We start from the raw sequence: 15,581 nt of genomic DNA, 5'->3' as shown, positions 1-15,581 counted from the left end.
GTATTCCAACAGCTAACCGAGAAACCTTGAGATCTCTCACATTTGGTATCTCTCAGGTTCACATCTTTAAGAAGAACCAATTATGATAAAGATACACCATATAGATGGGCAGCATTCTGTCAACCCATAAGAAGCTGAACTGTGATTATGCAAGTAATTTGTTGTGCCAATGTTGTGGAAGTTGCCCTATAACACAAAAGATCTAATATGAGATCTTTCTGGTCTAGAATTCTCTTAACAATCTCTTAACAAAAGTTCCTTCTGCCAGTTCATTTCCTTGTTGGAAGAATTAATGTGTGTGAAATTATACCGTAGCCCAGCGACTTGGATTTTAGAGGGAGCAAAGTGTGGGCCTGGTAAATGACTATTTCTTCCAAAACACTAAAAGATTAAGGCTACGTCTACACTGGCACCCTTTTCCAGAAATGCTTAAAACGGAACAGTTTTTCCGTTATAAGTATTTCCAGAAAAGCGCGTCTACATTGGCAGGATGCTTTTCCGGAAAAGCACTTTTTCCGGAAAAGCATCCGTGCCAATGTAGACGTGCTTTTCCGCAAAAAAGCCCCAATCGTCATTTTCGCGATCGGGGCTTTTTTGCGGAAAAGACTACTGTGCTGTCTACACTGGCCCTTTTCCGGAACAGTTTTTCCGGAAAAGGACTTTTGCCCGAACGGGAGCAGCATAGTTTTTCCGGAAAAACAATGACGATTTTACATTAGATCATCATTGCTTTTCCGGAAAAGCAAGGGGCCAGTGTAGACAGCTTGCAGCTTATTCCGGAAAAGCGGCTGCTTTTCCAGAATAAGTGGCCCAGTGTAGACACAGCCTAATTGTATCTATTTTATGACCTGGTGGCTAGTATGTCTAGTGAAAAGTAAAATTTCTGCAAATCTAGAGGAATGGGAATATGGCTCCCATATTCTTTGAGTTGAATGTTTTTGGTTCAAGACTTGCATGATTCTACTTTCAATTTTAGCTCCACCTCTTAGAAGGTGGCTACTCACATACTGGGGTTTGTTCCTGGTGCTTTCTGAGGCCTTCCTGGATCTCTTCCTTCACATGATCCTGCGAGGATTGTGGGCTTCTGGTACTATCAAGATAGTTCATCAGACAAGGATTCAGAGAATTCTCACTATTGATAGAAGGCATGGGCTGGATTTGGGACCCATGCTACGTAACATCTGATATCATTTGCTGTTATGCATCATCAGTAGTGGCTATTTTAATAAGTTCTGATTTCTGTAGTGAGGTTGGCAGACAACTCAATATGGCACCCACATGTGCTTCTGCATCTCTGAGAGCCTTTGAAGAATCTAGATGACCAATAGGACTCCTAGATAATGTATCAGTCACAACTAGGGAAGTCTTTGGTGCATATTCTAAAATATGTCTAAATCTCAAAAACATGAATGGCATCCAGTCTAGGATTTTTCTAAGTTAAACACAGTTATCCACAATGTTGGGTGCTGGTTAATAGAATATTCTGGTTAACTGAGACTTGTACTTTGCCAATGAAATACTAATTTTCAAAGTATTAGAATACAATAAAATGAATAAAGTATAAAATAGTCTACAGGTGCTCACCCATCCAGTAGTAGTACTACATTGCAAAATCACTGAATTCTTGAAGCATTTAGGCGTTTTCACAGTACATTATCTCATGATTCTACATATCACTATGTGTAGAGTAGGATGTACCCTCAGGTTGTGAAAATAACACGTAGATTAAATTATGTTCAGTATAGTTTTAGGGTTTTTTTTTTTTTGGTTACTCAGAAGGCACTTCAGGATCTTGCATTGACCTAAGGGTTGTCATTATTAACATCAATTATCATGTAGGTATAAAAGATGGATGAGACTGGGCTGAATCTTAAATTAACTTGTCATATTCCTCTATGCTCTCTTTTTATGGATGTACCATATCACGGAATCTGAAAGTCATGTTACCAGACTCCAGTCATCTTGGTAACTGGAGTAGTACAATGTTGATTTCTCTAACATCAATATGCAGTCACAAAAAAATCCTGAATTAATATACAGTATTATAGTCACATATGCATGTACCGCTTCTTCCATCAGGAACTTGACATCAAGAGCGTGGCTTTAAAAAGGAAAGCACAGGTACTGTGATTTCAAAGCCAGAGCATAAAAGAACATTCAGTTCACACAATGTATCAATTGATTAAAGAAATCATCTTTATAATCCCAAGGCCAGATGGCAGCAACAAAACTGCTCACTTGAAAGTGAACATACAAGAGATGTAGCACAATGATACATTTATTTTGGCACTTGATAGTTCACATGCTTATTAAATGAAAATTACTTTTTGTCAGCAGAGCTTTAGGAATCCATCCCACTGCTTCTACTAATTGGCCAATGTTACAACACCAACCATCTACTTTACTTCATAGTAAAGTTTCATTGTGTTCATACTGGAGTGAGCTGGAAACCATAGGTTTTCAAACAGGTTTGAACATTCCTTCACTCCTTCACATCTTAATATCAATAAACTGCCAATCAATAATATTACACTAGGAATATAACAAGTTATCTACATTTGAGTTACTCCACCCCAGGTATCCACTCTGGAGCTGCACTCATTAGTGTGACACTCTGGAGACGCACACAATCCATGGTTCTTAGTGATGTAGTAAAATAAGCCATTCTATGAATTCTTTTCCAGTAAATTGAGAGAATTTATCTGTTTTTTTAGGTCACAGGAAAAGGAATTGTGGGAAGGCATTGGAGGACTGTTGGCACTCAAGTGGAGCTAGCCTATGTCTATGTTACAGAGTGGCCATGTTAGCAGCTGATGAGTTGTACTGGCTTGACTTTTGGTCTATGCCTTCCCTCTCAGGTCTGCCAACTTGACTTAAATGTCCATCACACTTCTGTAAAGAGTTTTTTGTGTGGATGGAACTTGGATGAAGGGCAACATTTAAATTATAATTTGAGTTAACTTTGCAGTGAAGACAAGTCCAAAGAGGCTGAACAGAAATTATTTATCATGGACAAAATCAACTAATCTGTCAAAAAAGTGGGAGGGTTGATCATTATGCTGTGTGAATCAAATGCTGAATGAGAACCAGAGAAGGAAAGGAGATGTCTGTAGAAAGGATATTTTTTCCTAAGAGGACCTCTGTATAGTAATGCTTGTTTTGATGCTCATAGAGGTGCCCAATTAACATGTTTCATAAAACAGCTGGCTGAGATCTTAGCAGTAAGCCACCAAGATCAAATTAGTGAAAAGGAAAAGTCCATCCAGTATATTTTCAATCCTGAACCAGAAAGGCTCTGTAAAAAAGTACCTTCCTGTTATTCATGGGACACAGCCTCCCTCCAGCACTCCTCTACTCCATACTGTGTTTCATGCTGAATAGCAGGGCTCTGACTGATACACGACTGGAGTAGGCCAGGGATGGCCAACCCATTTAACAAAGAGAGTTGAAACAGCAGTGGAAAAAATGCAAAGAGCCACACCAGAATTGTTAAGCAAACAAACAAACAAACAAAAAATAGAGGCTACTCCTTTAAAAAATAAGTTTAGGGCTTTTTTTGCCAAATCAGGCTCCCAGTGATGGCCACCATCTTGAGTGCCATTTTGAATCGCTGCCCCAGTGAACACAGCGGAGCCAGGGCCCTGGGGGAGCTGGGGCGAGGGGAGGGGGAAAGCAGAGGCTGTTGGGGAGGGCGCAGGAGCAGCTTTGCAAGCCACACTTTTGGGGGAGAAGAGCCGCATATGGCTCCCAAGTTACGGGCTGGCCATCCTTGGAGTAGGCTATTACACTCGTCTTTGCTGAAGCAAAATATTATTCTTCTAGCAGATCTGTTTCTTACCAGAGAAAGCTCTACTCTCACACTATTTCTAGTTTTGCCTAGTGCATAGAAAATACACTCAGGAAACTGTCTCTCTTATCTGATCTATTTCTGCATTGCACGTTCCCTCCTGTTGCCCTGAAAGTTAAATCTTTTTTTCCCCACAGATTTATTCATTTTTCAAATAGCAAATTTCTAGCACTTTGCTGCATTTCTGTGTGTGGTGCATTTTAGACAGCAGAAAATAATTCACAATAAGCAGATCCTCTTTCTATCAATGAAATACCAATTCTGAAAAAAAAAACCCACCACAATCCGCCGTCCCACTCTTCACATCTACAAAACCTCACACATGCAGGAATGATGCAGCTTGCAAAAGCTGGTGGAGCCATTCTGAATCAGCATGCCCTACAATCTGATCCCCTAGCTGTCCCTTTAAAGCCAGGTTCAAATGAAGTCACACCAAATGTATGGCACCCGAGCCAGTGCTTCAGGCTTACGAAGCAGCATGTGCTCCCTTTGGAGACACCAATAGGTCAAATTTTATCAGCGGCCTGGCAATCACCTGGACCTCCTCATTCAGTGGATTTGATTTCAGGTTTACACTCCGCAGCGACTCCATGGAAGAAAGTTTCTCAACGGGGACATCTGTAACAAGAAGAACATACATAAAATAAGACACCTGGATTACTAGAGAGAGAAACTCACATATGCTGGTCAGGCCCTTTGGAATTAAAGATCATTGTCACTCATATGCTTAGGGGCAATCAATCTGTGAAATAAAATGAATCCAATCTGAGTGATGGCAGAAGCTGCTCTCTGTGATAGCCAAAGCCCAAGAGTGCAGGGTTTGGAAGCTCTGGTAATGCCTCAATTTCCATGTCTATTATTTATTCATAAGTAGAAATGGTTACTTACCTTCTCATAACTGTTGTTCTTCGAGACGTGTTGCTCATGTCCATTCCATGAAGGTGTGTATGCACTGCGTGCACGGGTTGTCAGAAGGTTTTTCTCTCAGTGGTACCTGTAGGGCCGGCAGGGAAGGCTCCTGGAATGGTGCCTGCATATGGACGTATATATACCCTGCTTCCCTCCACCCCTTCAGTTCCTTCTTGCTGGAAATCTCTGACAAAGGGGAGGCGAGTGGGATTTGGAGCAACACATCTCGAAGAACAACATTTACGAGAAGGTGAGTAACTATTTCGTTTTCAAATGATTGCTTATGTCCATTCCATGTAGGTGCTTCCAAGCCATACCTTTGGAGGTGCAGTTGGAGCCTAACTAGAGATCGATTGTAATACTGCTCTGCCAAAAGCTGTATCATCTCTGGCCTCTGCACTATGGCATAGTGATTAGCAAAGATGTGAACCGAGGACCAGGTGGCAGCCCTTCAAATGTCCAGGATGGGCATCTGAGCAACAAAGGCCACAGACGAGGCCTGAGCTCTAGTAGAGTGGGCCGTAAGCGGGAGAGTTGGTAACTGGGCCAGTTCATAGCAAGCTTTAATACAGGAAGTGATCCAGGGGGGGATAAACTGGGAGGCCCTTCATTCTATCAGCTGAGATAAAAAGCTGCGGAGATTTACAAAAGGGCTTTGTTCTATCTAAATAAAAAGCTAAAGCACGTCGTACATCTAAAGTGCATAGAGCCTGTTCTTTACCTGAAGCCTGCGGTTTGGGGTAGAACACAGGCAAAAATATATCTTGGTTAATGTGGAATTGGGACACCCCCTTAGGCAGGAAAGTGGGGTGCAGGAGAAGTCTGACCTTATCTTTAAAAAACAGCATGAGGGGACCTGAGGTTAGAGTATGAAGCTCAGATACTTATCTGGTGGACATGATGGCTACAAAAAAAAGAGACCTTCCATGAGAGGTGTAGCAGCAAGCATGTCGCCAATGGCTCAAAGGGGGGGGGGACCTGTGAGCTTTGCAAGGGCCAGGTTAAGGTCCAAGGGTGGAAAAGGTTGGAGAACATGTAGATACAGCCCATCCAGACACTTCAGGAAATGGTGAACCAGGGGGTTTGTGATAACGACTTGCCCTGGGAACCCAAGTGAAAGGCGGAGATGGCTGCAAGGTACACCTTGACTGATGAAGATAACTCCTGACTCCTAAGGTCTAAGGGAACGTCTACACTAGCCCCCTAGATCAATCTAGGGAGGCTAATGAGGGCAACTGGAATTGCAAACCAAACCTGGAATTTAAATATCCCGCGCTTGATTTGCATGTTCCCGGCCGGTCGCCATTTTAGAAATTGACTAGCCCAAAGTAACTGCCTGCGTCTACACGCGGCAGTGAAACAGGATTCCAATTTAAAGCCCCTAATTCAAATTAGCTGGTAAACCTCATTGCAGGAGAAATACCAGCTAATTCAAGTTAGGGCTTTAAATCCCAAGGGAGAGGCTGGTGAGGAAGATAGTTCAATGAGCTCCCTAGCCACCTCAAAAGTATCCAGGGAGGGCCAGTCTCCTTCAGCCAAATCATATTCCAGGCTTGGGTCCTGAGCAGGGCTCAACTGGTGCTGGGAAGGCGCAGGATATGAAGGCCTGGGCACTGTGCCCTAAGCAACTGAGTGTCCCATCTGGGGATGCACTCTGGGCACGTGCTGCAATGGAGACCTGCCTCTGCTGGATCTTCATTTCTTCTGCAGCACTGGAGATTGGGAGTGGTGCCTAGCACAGTGTTACGGCACCAGGAAGACCCTGGACAGGCCCAGAACCTCCCATACCGATGCCGGCATGCTCTGAGTAGTCAATGCCGAGTCCCTCTCAGTATGAGGTTTGAAACTGTGGCAGGTGTTACAGTTGACCGATAGGTGCACTTCTCCCAGGCCCTTGTCCCAGGCCCTTGAGGCACATGTTGTGCAGGTCACCACAGGGCATGGGCTTAAGGCACTTAGAACAAGGCTTAAAGCCCTGGGGCCTGGGCACGCCCCAAGGCAAGGGACAGGGGACTGTTAGAGCAAACCCCTATTTACATTGCTAATGACAAAGTATTTAAAACTAAGACTAAAACTACAACTACAACAAATTGAACTAAGACCGCTAAGGCGCAATTGCAGAGAAAGCAAGGAGCATTCCAACAACTGTCACGGGCGGTAAGAAGGAGCTGAGGGGTAGGGGGCCAGCAGGGGTATATATGCGTGTATATGCAGGCGCCACTCAAGGGGGCTCCCCTGCTGGCCCAATGGGTACTTCTGAGGGAAAAAATTCCAACAATCCGTGCTTATGGAGCATGCACTCCAACATGGAATGGACACGAGCAATTACTCAAAGAAGAAGAGGGTCTAACTGCAGAAACTGCCAAAACCCTGGAAGCTGAAAGTACGAGTGGCCTCACTTTAGATGGGTGCAAGTGTTGTAGAATGAGTTAATTTTGCATATTGTAAGGTTTAATTAAACAATACAAAAATTATGTTTCTGTTACTTCTTTTGTAAAGATACAGTTGTCACAATGTAAATAGATATGCAGTTGCCTTATTTGAACCAACCTTACAGAAAATACTTGTGTGTATTTCATGAATGTTCATAGAATTAATTATTTTTATATTTGCATTACCATAATGACCAACAGTCCCAGATTGCAAGGAATAATCCCTGCTCTGCCTTGTGAAATGGTTTTAGACAACTTTTCAAACATTCTTGTCCCAAAAGCTTCTTGAGATATTCCCCTACCTATATGGAGAAAACTAACTTAAACATTACATCACACTGAGTAGATTTTTTTATCTTGTTTTCCAGAGAGCTCCCGCTGTGTACAGTCCCCAACAACAGGTCTTTTGAAAAAATGTGGCAATAACTTCCTTGTCTTTAAGAAAACTATGAAGGGTTCCAGTTCAAGATTCTGAAGAGAGATGTCTGAAGGAGTATGAATACACCTCTTTAATCTTCAAAGCTCATGGCAAAACCAATAAAATGAAACAAAATATTTCCTCACTGTACCAAGCCTTAGACAACTTGCATCCCAGTTACCAGCCATGTGAAGACTGGGAGAAATGTAAAATAATGGTTATGTCCAGGGCTTGACAAATGGCGGTGAAAGCCGCTCGCCAGCCCCGCACTGCACATGCACAAGAGCCGCATTGCGCATGCGCGCACCGCCAGTAAACAGGGCACACGACTGAAATCTACTCACCGTGGGCGAGTAGATTCTATAGTTTGTCAAGCCCTGGTTATGTCACTCAAATTCACATGCGTTATTTAATATTAATAGGCGCTTGTATATTTTGTTTTACCAAGACTTTGCTACCTTCTTCAGTAACATGACAATTTAACTCTTGTTCACCTTTGAGCCTTAGAGACTCCAGATGGAAATTCAGGCCTGAAGTGAGAATAAAGCAGTGGTAGAAATCACTACATTGTGTCCTTACATTTATGCAAGAAGCCCTGAACTGCAACAGCAGATATGAATACCTAAGCATTCTTCTTCCTAAAATACATAGCTTCCTTTCTTATGTCGCTTTGGATTATTTATGTCTATTTTCTTCATGCCTTATAAAATCATTAATGATAAATCAGTGCTTTCTCTTATGCCACATCCCAGAACTACGACTGACAGCATCTGTATAATTGTATTGGAACTGGAAGGTGGAAAGATAGGCACCAAATACATCCCAGCAGTTATACTGGAGACCCCACAGAAAGCAGACAAAGGCAGCTGTGAGATTGTGAGAGAACAAACCGTGGAGGCTGATTACTGTGCTGTGTTTCCATGGGGAGGTGCCTTGAATCTGGTGTCTGCTGTATTAATGATGGAGATATGTTTGAGGTATGTCACTGCCCCCATTTAAAATGTTACAAATTGTAACGTACAGGTACCAAAGTGTATAGCTGTGCATGTGTGCACTGGGAGTTCTGGTGAGGGGAGGAAGAATTACACATATGGACATTCAAGCAGCTGTAGCATAGGTTTTAAAGTTTTGTTCGATAATAACTGGAGCCTACACTCTTACTTCAGTTCCCCAGACCATGAGCTTGTCACCAGGGAAGCCACTTGAACTAAAAGTCATGAGATCATTCCTATTTGTTTGGGACAGGCTTGTGTCTTGCAAGATTAATCCCATAGGCTATGTCTAGACTGCAAGCCTCTTTCGAAAGAGAGAGTCTAGACTGCACGCGGAACTTTCGAAAGAGCAAGCCGCTTTTTCGAAAGAAAGCACCAAGTGAGTCTGGATGCTCTCTTTTGAAGAAGCCCTATTTACATTCAAGAACGCCTTCTTTCGAAAGAAGCACTTTCGAAAGAAGGCGTTCTTCCTCGTGAAATGAGGTTTACCGCCGTCGAAAGAAAAGCCGCGTTTTTCGATTTAATTTCGAAAGAACGCGGCTACAGTCTAGACGCAGGTGAAGTTTTTTCGGAAAAAGGCTACTTTTCCCGAAAAAACCCCTGAGTCTGGACACAGCCATAGTTATTCTGGGCAATCATATCACACTGAGACTGGCTTACCTATCGTGATGCATCAAGATGACAATGTGGCGGCATGTTGAGGATCCTCCTCCCCTCCCCCAATCCTACACCCTGTCTCTAGCAAGATGAGACTCCGCCAGCCAGTAGAATAGAGAGGGTTTATTGCTTCTCCAGGATACACCACAGCATAGATGTGATGTGGACATAGGGTATGTCTACACTACAAAGTTAATTCGAACTAATGGACGTTAGTTCGAATTAACTTTCATAGGCGCTACACTAGCGCTCCGCTAGTTCGAATTTAATTCGAACTAACGGAGCACTTAGTTCGAACTAGGTAAACCTCATTCCACGAGGACTAAGCCTAGTTCGAATTTACTAGTTCGAATTAAGGGCTGTGTAGATCCTTAATTCGAACTAGTGGGAGGCTAGCCCTTCCCAGGTTCCCCCTCGTGGCCTCTCTGGGCACAACCAGGAAAACTCCTCTCCTCTCCCCCAGCCCCGGGCCCTTAAAGGGGTAAACTCTGGCCAGACGGCACTTGAGACAGCAAGCCCTGCCAGCAGTCTCTGCCCCTGACCCAGTGGCCCCACTATGAGCCAGGCAGCCAGTGGCAGCGAGCCATCCCCTGCCCAGTCCCCCAGCACCCAGGGGCCAGCCAGGGGCCCTAGACGGTGCTCGGCCCCCTGGACTAGTGCGGAGGTCATGGACCTCATTGAGGTTTGGGGGCAGGCCCCCAATCTCCATGATCTCCGCACTAGGAGGAGGAACGTGGCCGTCTATGGCCGCATAGCGACTGCCATGGCCCGAAAGGGACACAGGCACTCCCGGGAGCAGGTGCGCATTAAAGTGAAGCAGCTGCGGCAGGGGTATGCCAGGGCCACCAGGGGCAGCGCCGCTGCAGGGGCTGACACCTGCCCCTACTTCCCCGCCCTCGACCGACTCTTGGGGGGCGGGGCGGTCTGTGCCAGCCCGGGGGACAGCGAGCCGGGACCGGAGAGCCCTGACCCGGGCACACCAGAGGGGCCACCACAGGATGTCCCAGCATCCAGGGAGACCGTACCGGGTAAGTAGTTCGAATTAAGTAGTTCGGGGGGGGGGGGGGGGAGTAGGAGGGAGACCAGAAACCACGCACGTAGGCCATGCCTTCCACGAATCACGCAGACACCTGTGCATGTGCTCGCACGTGCCATGCCACCCTTGGGCAGGTGGCTCCAGCTGCGTGACACCCAGGGGCCATGGCCCAATAGGCACATGCTTGTGCGAAGAGACCTGACATGCTCCCAACCCCGGGGCGGGACCCGGCAGGATGCTTTCCCTTCACATGTCCCCTCTACACGGAGGCAGGGGACATCTCCCCCTCCCCCGCGCCGCCCCGGCCACACTATACATGGCACAGGGACATGGGTGCTTTCTTGGGGCAGCTCCCAGTCCCGGGGAGAGCCAGACATCCTGACCATGGCCTCTGTACAAGCACAGCGGCTGTGACGGTGCAGGACATGGTCACCCTCACGTTGCGGGGTGAGGGAGGGGGCTGGGCATCATCCTCTGTGTTCCCAGGGAGAACTGACCACTTCTCTTCTTTCTCTACAGCTGCACCAGCTGCTCGTGCAGGGCGCACCACCCCGCCCGGGACATGCTCCCGCACCCGCGGCCTGCTCCGGACTCCCAGCACGGAGCAGGAGTATTGGAACCAGCACCTGGGGTCCTTGCGAGCTGTGCACCGCACACTGGAGGCCTGGATGTGGGCAGACCTGCAGCTCCGCCACGAGCTGCTGGCTGAGGTCCGAGGGCTGAGCACAAACCTGCAGGTCCTGCTGCAGAGCATGGTGCCCCGTGCCGGTCCTGCGCCTGCTGCCCCCCCAACTGCTGTCCCTCCTCCCACTCCTGCTCTCCCTCCCATCTCTTCTTCCTCAACCCCCACACCCTCTTCCTCAATGTCCACACCCCCCACCTCAACCTCCGCACCCTCCACCCCATCCCCCCGGGGACGCCGAGGCCCCCTCCCTCACTGTGCTGGGAGGCGGTTGGCCCGGCGAGACCCCCACTCCTGATCCTTGAGTTTCCCCACCCCCTCCTTTCCCTTGCCTTCCCTTTCCAGCTCCCTCCTCCCAGTTTTCCCCCTCCCCTCTCCCACCCTCTCTCTTCCCCTCTCCCACCTCCTTTTCCCAGTTTCCCCCAGTTTTGTTAAATAAAGAGTTTCTATTTTTGAACACATGTGTCCTTTATTTTGTACATCAGGAAGGGGGGCTAGGGAAGGGTAAGTGGAAGGAGGTGAGGGTGGAATGGGGTACGAGCCCCCGATGGGGAGGACTGGGCTGGCTCTGCGGGCTTCTGGGGGTGGAAGGTCTCCTGCAGCCCCCCAATTACCCCCTCTCCGCAGATGGCAGCCTGCGGCAAGTGCAGCCGGGCTGATGGCCGAGTGCTGTGATGTGCCGAGTGTGGGTACTCCGGGCTCTCCAAGCCAGGACTGCTTTGAAAACGGGGCACCCTTGAGAACTGTCTGTCCGGGGTGGGGGTTAGGTCCCTTTAAGCACAGCCCTCGGCTAGTCTGAGACAGCAGCTCAACGCTCTAAGTCCTCATCTGATGCCCTGCCGGCACTGCTTCCGGCCATCCTTAACCCCGGTTCAGGGTCCACTTAATGTGGACATGCTAGTTCGAATTAGCAAAATGGTAATTCGAACTAGTTTTTAGGTCTAGATGCACTAGTTCGAATTAGCTTAGTTCGAATTAACTAATTTGAATTAAGTTAGTTCGAATTAGTGCTGTAGTGTAGACATACCCATAAGGAGTCAGGGGCTGGCAGCCCTAGACCTCTTGGGGGACGGGTGTCTAGGCCCCTCAACTCCCAGCACTCTGCTTAGTCTGTTCTCTCCATGGTTTTCCAGCCAAAAGACTGCCCAGCTCCCAGGCCCTGCCCCCTAGCTAGGTGGCTGCCTCCGCCTCCCTTCCTTTGTCTCTCCCCGGGGAAGAGTTATCTGCTCAGGCTGGGACTAGGTGTCTGGGCCAATACACATGTGGGTGAGTCAGTGGGAATCACACATCACAGCATGGGGGAACCCCGGGTTACAGAGCAGACAGCACCCCCACTACGTCACAGACATATTATACACTGTTGTTTCTTTGAGAACTCATGGAGGACTGGTGAGATCCTGAAGGGCTGGAGAAGTGCAAACATAATACCAGTCTTTAAAAAGGGAAACAAAGGTGGCTCAAGGAATTATAGCCCATCCAGCCTCACTAATATCTGCAAAGATACTGGAACAAATTGATCAAACAATCATTTTGTAAATTGGCTTATAAGCAATAGTCAGCCTGGATTTGTCAAGAACAAATTATGCCAAGCAAACCTAATTTCCTACTTTGACAGAGTTACTGGCCTAGTGGGAAGTGAACAGGGGAAGGCAATAGACATGCTTTATCCTTACACAGTCCCACGTAACATTCTCATAAGCAAACTAGAGAAATGTGACAAAGATTAAATTAACATAAGGGGGATGCAGAGCTGTTTAAGAGTCCACATTCAAAGAACAGTTATGTTCCGCTGTTAAACCAGGAAGGCTTATTGTGACGGGGTGGAGCAACCCCGTCACTCGCTAACGCCGACCGGGGTAGCCGAGAGGGAGATAACGAGCGCGGCCGGCCCTCGCGAGGGAGGGACACGTCATCACGCGGCGCCCGGGCGCACCGGTGATGACGTCATGGGCGCGACGCCGGGGAACCCGGAAGAGAGGGGGAGCATAAAGGAGGCGGCAGCGACCAGGGAAGGGCGGTCGGAGCCAGGGGAATCAGGAGGTCAGGAGGGAGAGGAGACGACCAAGAGGCCCGAGCAAGGGGGAAGCGGAGGAGGCAGGCAGCCCGCGGGAGTCAGCGGGTGACCGGCGCAGCCAAGGGCCAGCGGAGTGGAGAAGGGCCCAGGGCGGGCAGTGGAACCCGGGAGCAGGTGTGTTTGGGGTACTAGCCCCCCTGCTACCACCGAGAGGCACACTCTCGGTGTTAGGGCCCTGGGTCGGGGTCCGGAGTGAGGGTGGGCCCGGACCCCCCACTCCGCCCGGGAGATTTGGAACTGGGCAGTGTATTGAGCGGAATCGAGTTACAAGTAGGTGAGGTGACGGATCTCGCCACCACCTCGTCACACTTATCTAGAGGGGTCAGTCCTGGGTCTGGTACTATTCAATACTTTCAATAATAACTTCACTAATGTAATGGAGAAGATGCTCATAACATTTGCAGATGACACACAGCTAGGGAGTGGCGCGGAGCAGGGGGGTACAGGAGGACAGGGTTAGCATTCTAAATGACCTTGACCAATTGGAAAATTGTTCTGAAATCAACAAGATGGAACTCAATAAAGACAAGTGCCAAGTACTACACTCAGGAAGAGAAAGCACAGCTATAACATGGGAAATAACTGGCTAGTTAGTCATCCTGCTGAAAAGGGCTGGGGGTGAGAACAGATCACAAAGTGAATATGGATCAACAATGTGACAAATAAGAAAAAAGGCTAATATCAATCTGGAGTGTATTAGCAGGAGTGTTGTGTATATGACATGGGAGGAAACTGACCTGCTCTATTCATCACTGATGAGGCCTCAGTTCTGGGTGCCACACTTTAGAAAACCAGTGGACAGATTGGAGAGTCGAGATGAGAACAAAAATGGTAAAGGGTTTGGAAAACCTGACCTATGTAGCAAGGTTAAAAAACTGGGCATGCTTCATCTTGAGAAAAGATGACTATGGGGGGGACTTGAAAAATAACCTTCAAGGCTATGTCTACACTACAAGGTTTTTGTGCAAAAACAGTTGTTTTTGCACAAAAACGTGCCTGAGGTGTGGATGCTTTGCAGGTTTTTGCACAAGAAAATCTACAGTCTATCGACAGAACAGAAGGCTTTTTGCGGTGTAGGTATACGTCCTTCTATGAGACATAACTCCTTTTTGCACAAGAGTTCTTGCACAAAAAGGTGTGTGTGGATGCTCAACAGGGGCTTCTTGTGCAAAAAGAGCCTATCACAAAAAGCACAGGTGCTCTGATGGCCATTCTCTGAATGGCAATCAGAACTTTCTTGCACAAGAGTGTCCATGCAGTGTGGATACTCTCTTGCGCAAAAGCACATCGCTCTTGCGATGCACTATTGAGGTGTGGATGCACTTTTGCGCAAGAAGTTTTCGCAGAAGATCGCTTCCGCAAAAAGCTTCTTGCACAAAAACCCTGTAGTGTAGATAAAGCCCAACTGTGTAAAGGCTGTTAGAAAAAAGGAGTGTAATCAGTTGTTCTCCATGTCCACAGAAGGTAAGACCAGAAGTAATGGGTTTAATATGCAGCAAGGATATTTAAATCCCAGGCTTCATTTGCAACTCCAGTTGCCCTCATTTGCCTACCTAGCTCGAACTCACGAGCTAGTGTAGACATACCCATACAGGTGACAGGGTTATTAATGTCTCCCAACATCAGAAAATTTGGTTGAGATAAAACAGGTTTTTTTTGCTATTTTATATTTTATAACCTAAATTAATACTGTGCCTTTTTTCCTGCATAAACATGATAAAAATGTGGAACAGAATATTTTAGAAAATCCTCCAACTACACATTATTTTAACACCTGCCAACTTCCTACTAGCACTGGAATAATAATAAAGGGGCCACACACTTTGCCCAGATCAAACGACTGTTTAATTAACAGAAATACCCATTGGTATGAACAAGAGTTCACATTGCGGTGCCTGCTGAGAAGATGAAAGCCACTTGATGGAACGGAACCTTTTTGAGCAGCGTGTGCAAAAAGGCTGCTGGTATTTTAGCACCACATTGTCTAGATCTGCAGTAAAAATATTAGACAACTTATGCTAAGAACGTTGGAAAAGTGTATGGTAAAAATGCATTGCTAGCATTTGTGGGAGATTTTATGAAAAACTTTCAATGCAGGCCCAGCGGCCTAGTCTTTTAAATGCAGGCCCTGAGGCCTAGTCCAGCACAAACGCAGGCCCAGCGGCCTAGTCCCAGGTCAAAGCAGGCCCTGAGTCCTAGCACACGCTCTGGGTGGATGGGGTAGGGAGGTCCGGGCCCTCCTTCTCCACCGGACCGCAACCCAGGGCCCTATTAGTGGTGGATGGTTCCCACCACTGGCTCAGTGAGGAGTTCTTCCCAAAACACACTGAGCCCACCTTGACCTGGGTTGCTTCCTACCCCAGTCCTGTGGCCGATGGAAACCCCACCTGCAGACACTGGGCTTGCGGCGGCCATGACGTTGGCCGGTCCAGTGTCTGGGGCAGCAGCGAAGGGGCTGTCCACCGCAGCAGGGCAGGCGGCCCCCCGGGGTTGGCATTGCGGGTGCGCTCGACCTGGGGATGGTAGCAGCAACG

General features: G+C 47.4%; 1 protein-coding gene across 6 annotated transcripts in view; it reads right to left on the bottom strand.

The window, feature by feature from the left end:
- Nucleotides 1-2,174: 2,174 nt before the first annotated feature.
- Nucleotides 2,175-15,581, bottom strand: part of LRRC20 (leucine rich repeat containing 20) — a 260,366-nt gene continuing 246,959 nt past the window's right edge. For all 6 annotated transcript variants that reach the window (XM_075934983.1, XM_025184483.2, XM_006122779.4 and 3 more), the window contains one exon: nucleotides 2,175-4,465. In XM_075934983.1, coding sequence (XP_075791098.1) covers nucleotides 4,314-4,465 — 152 coding nt within the window. In that variant the 3' untranslated portion in view covers nucleotides 2,175-4,313. The remainder of the gene's footprint in view (nucleotides 4,466-15,581) is intronic.

Source organism: Pelodiscus sinensis, chromosome 8, assembly GCF_049634645.1.
Source record: "Pelodiscus sinensis isolate JC-2024 chromosome 8, ASM4963464v1, whole genome shotgun sequence".
NCBI lineage: Eukaryota > Metazoa > Chordata > Testudines > Trionychidae > Pelodiscus > Pelodiscus sinensis.
This window is presented reverse-complemented; position numbering and strand designations above follow the sequence as displayed.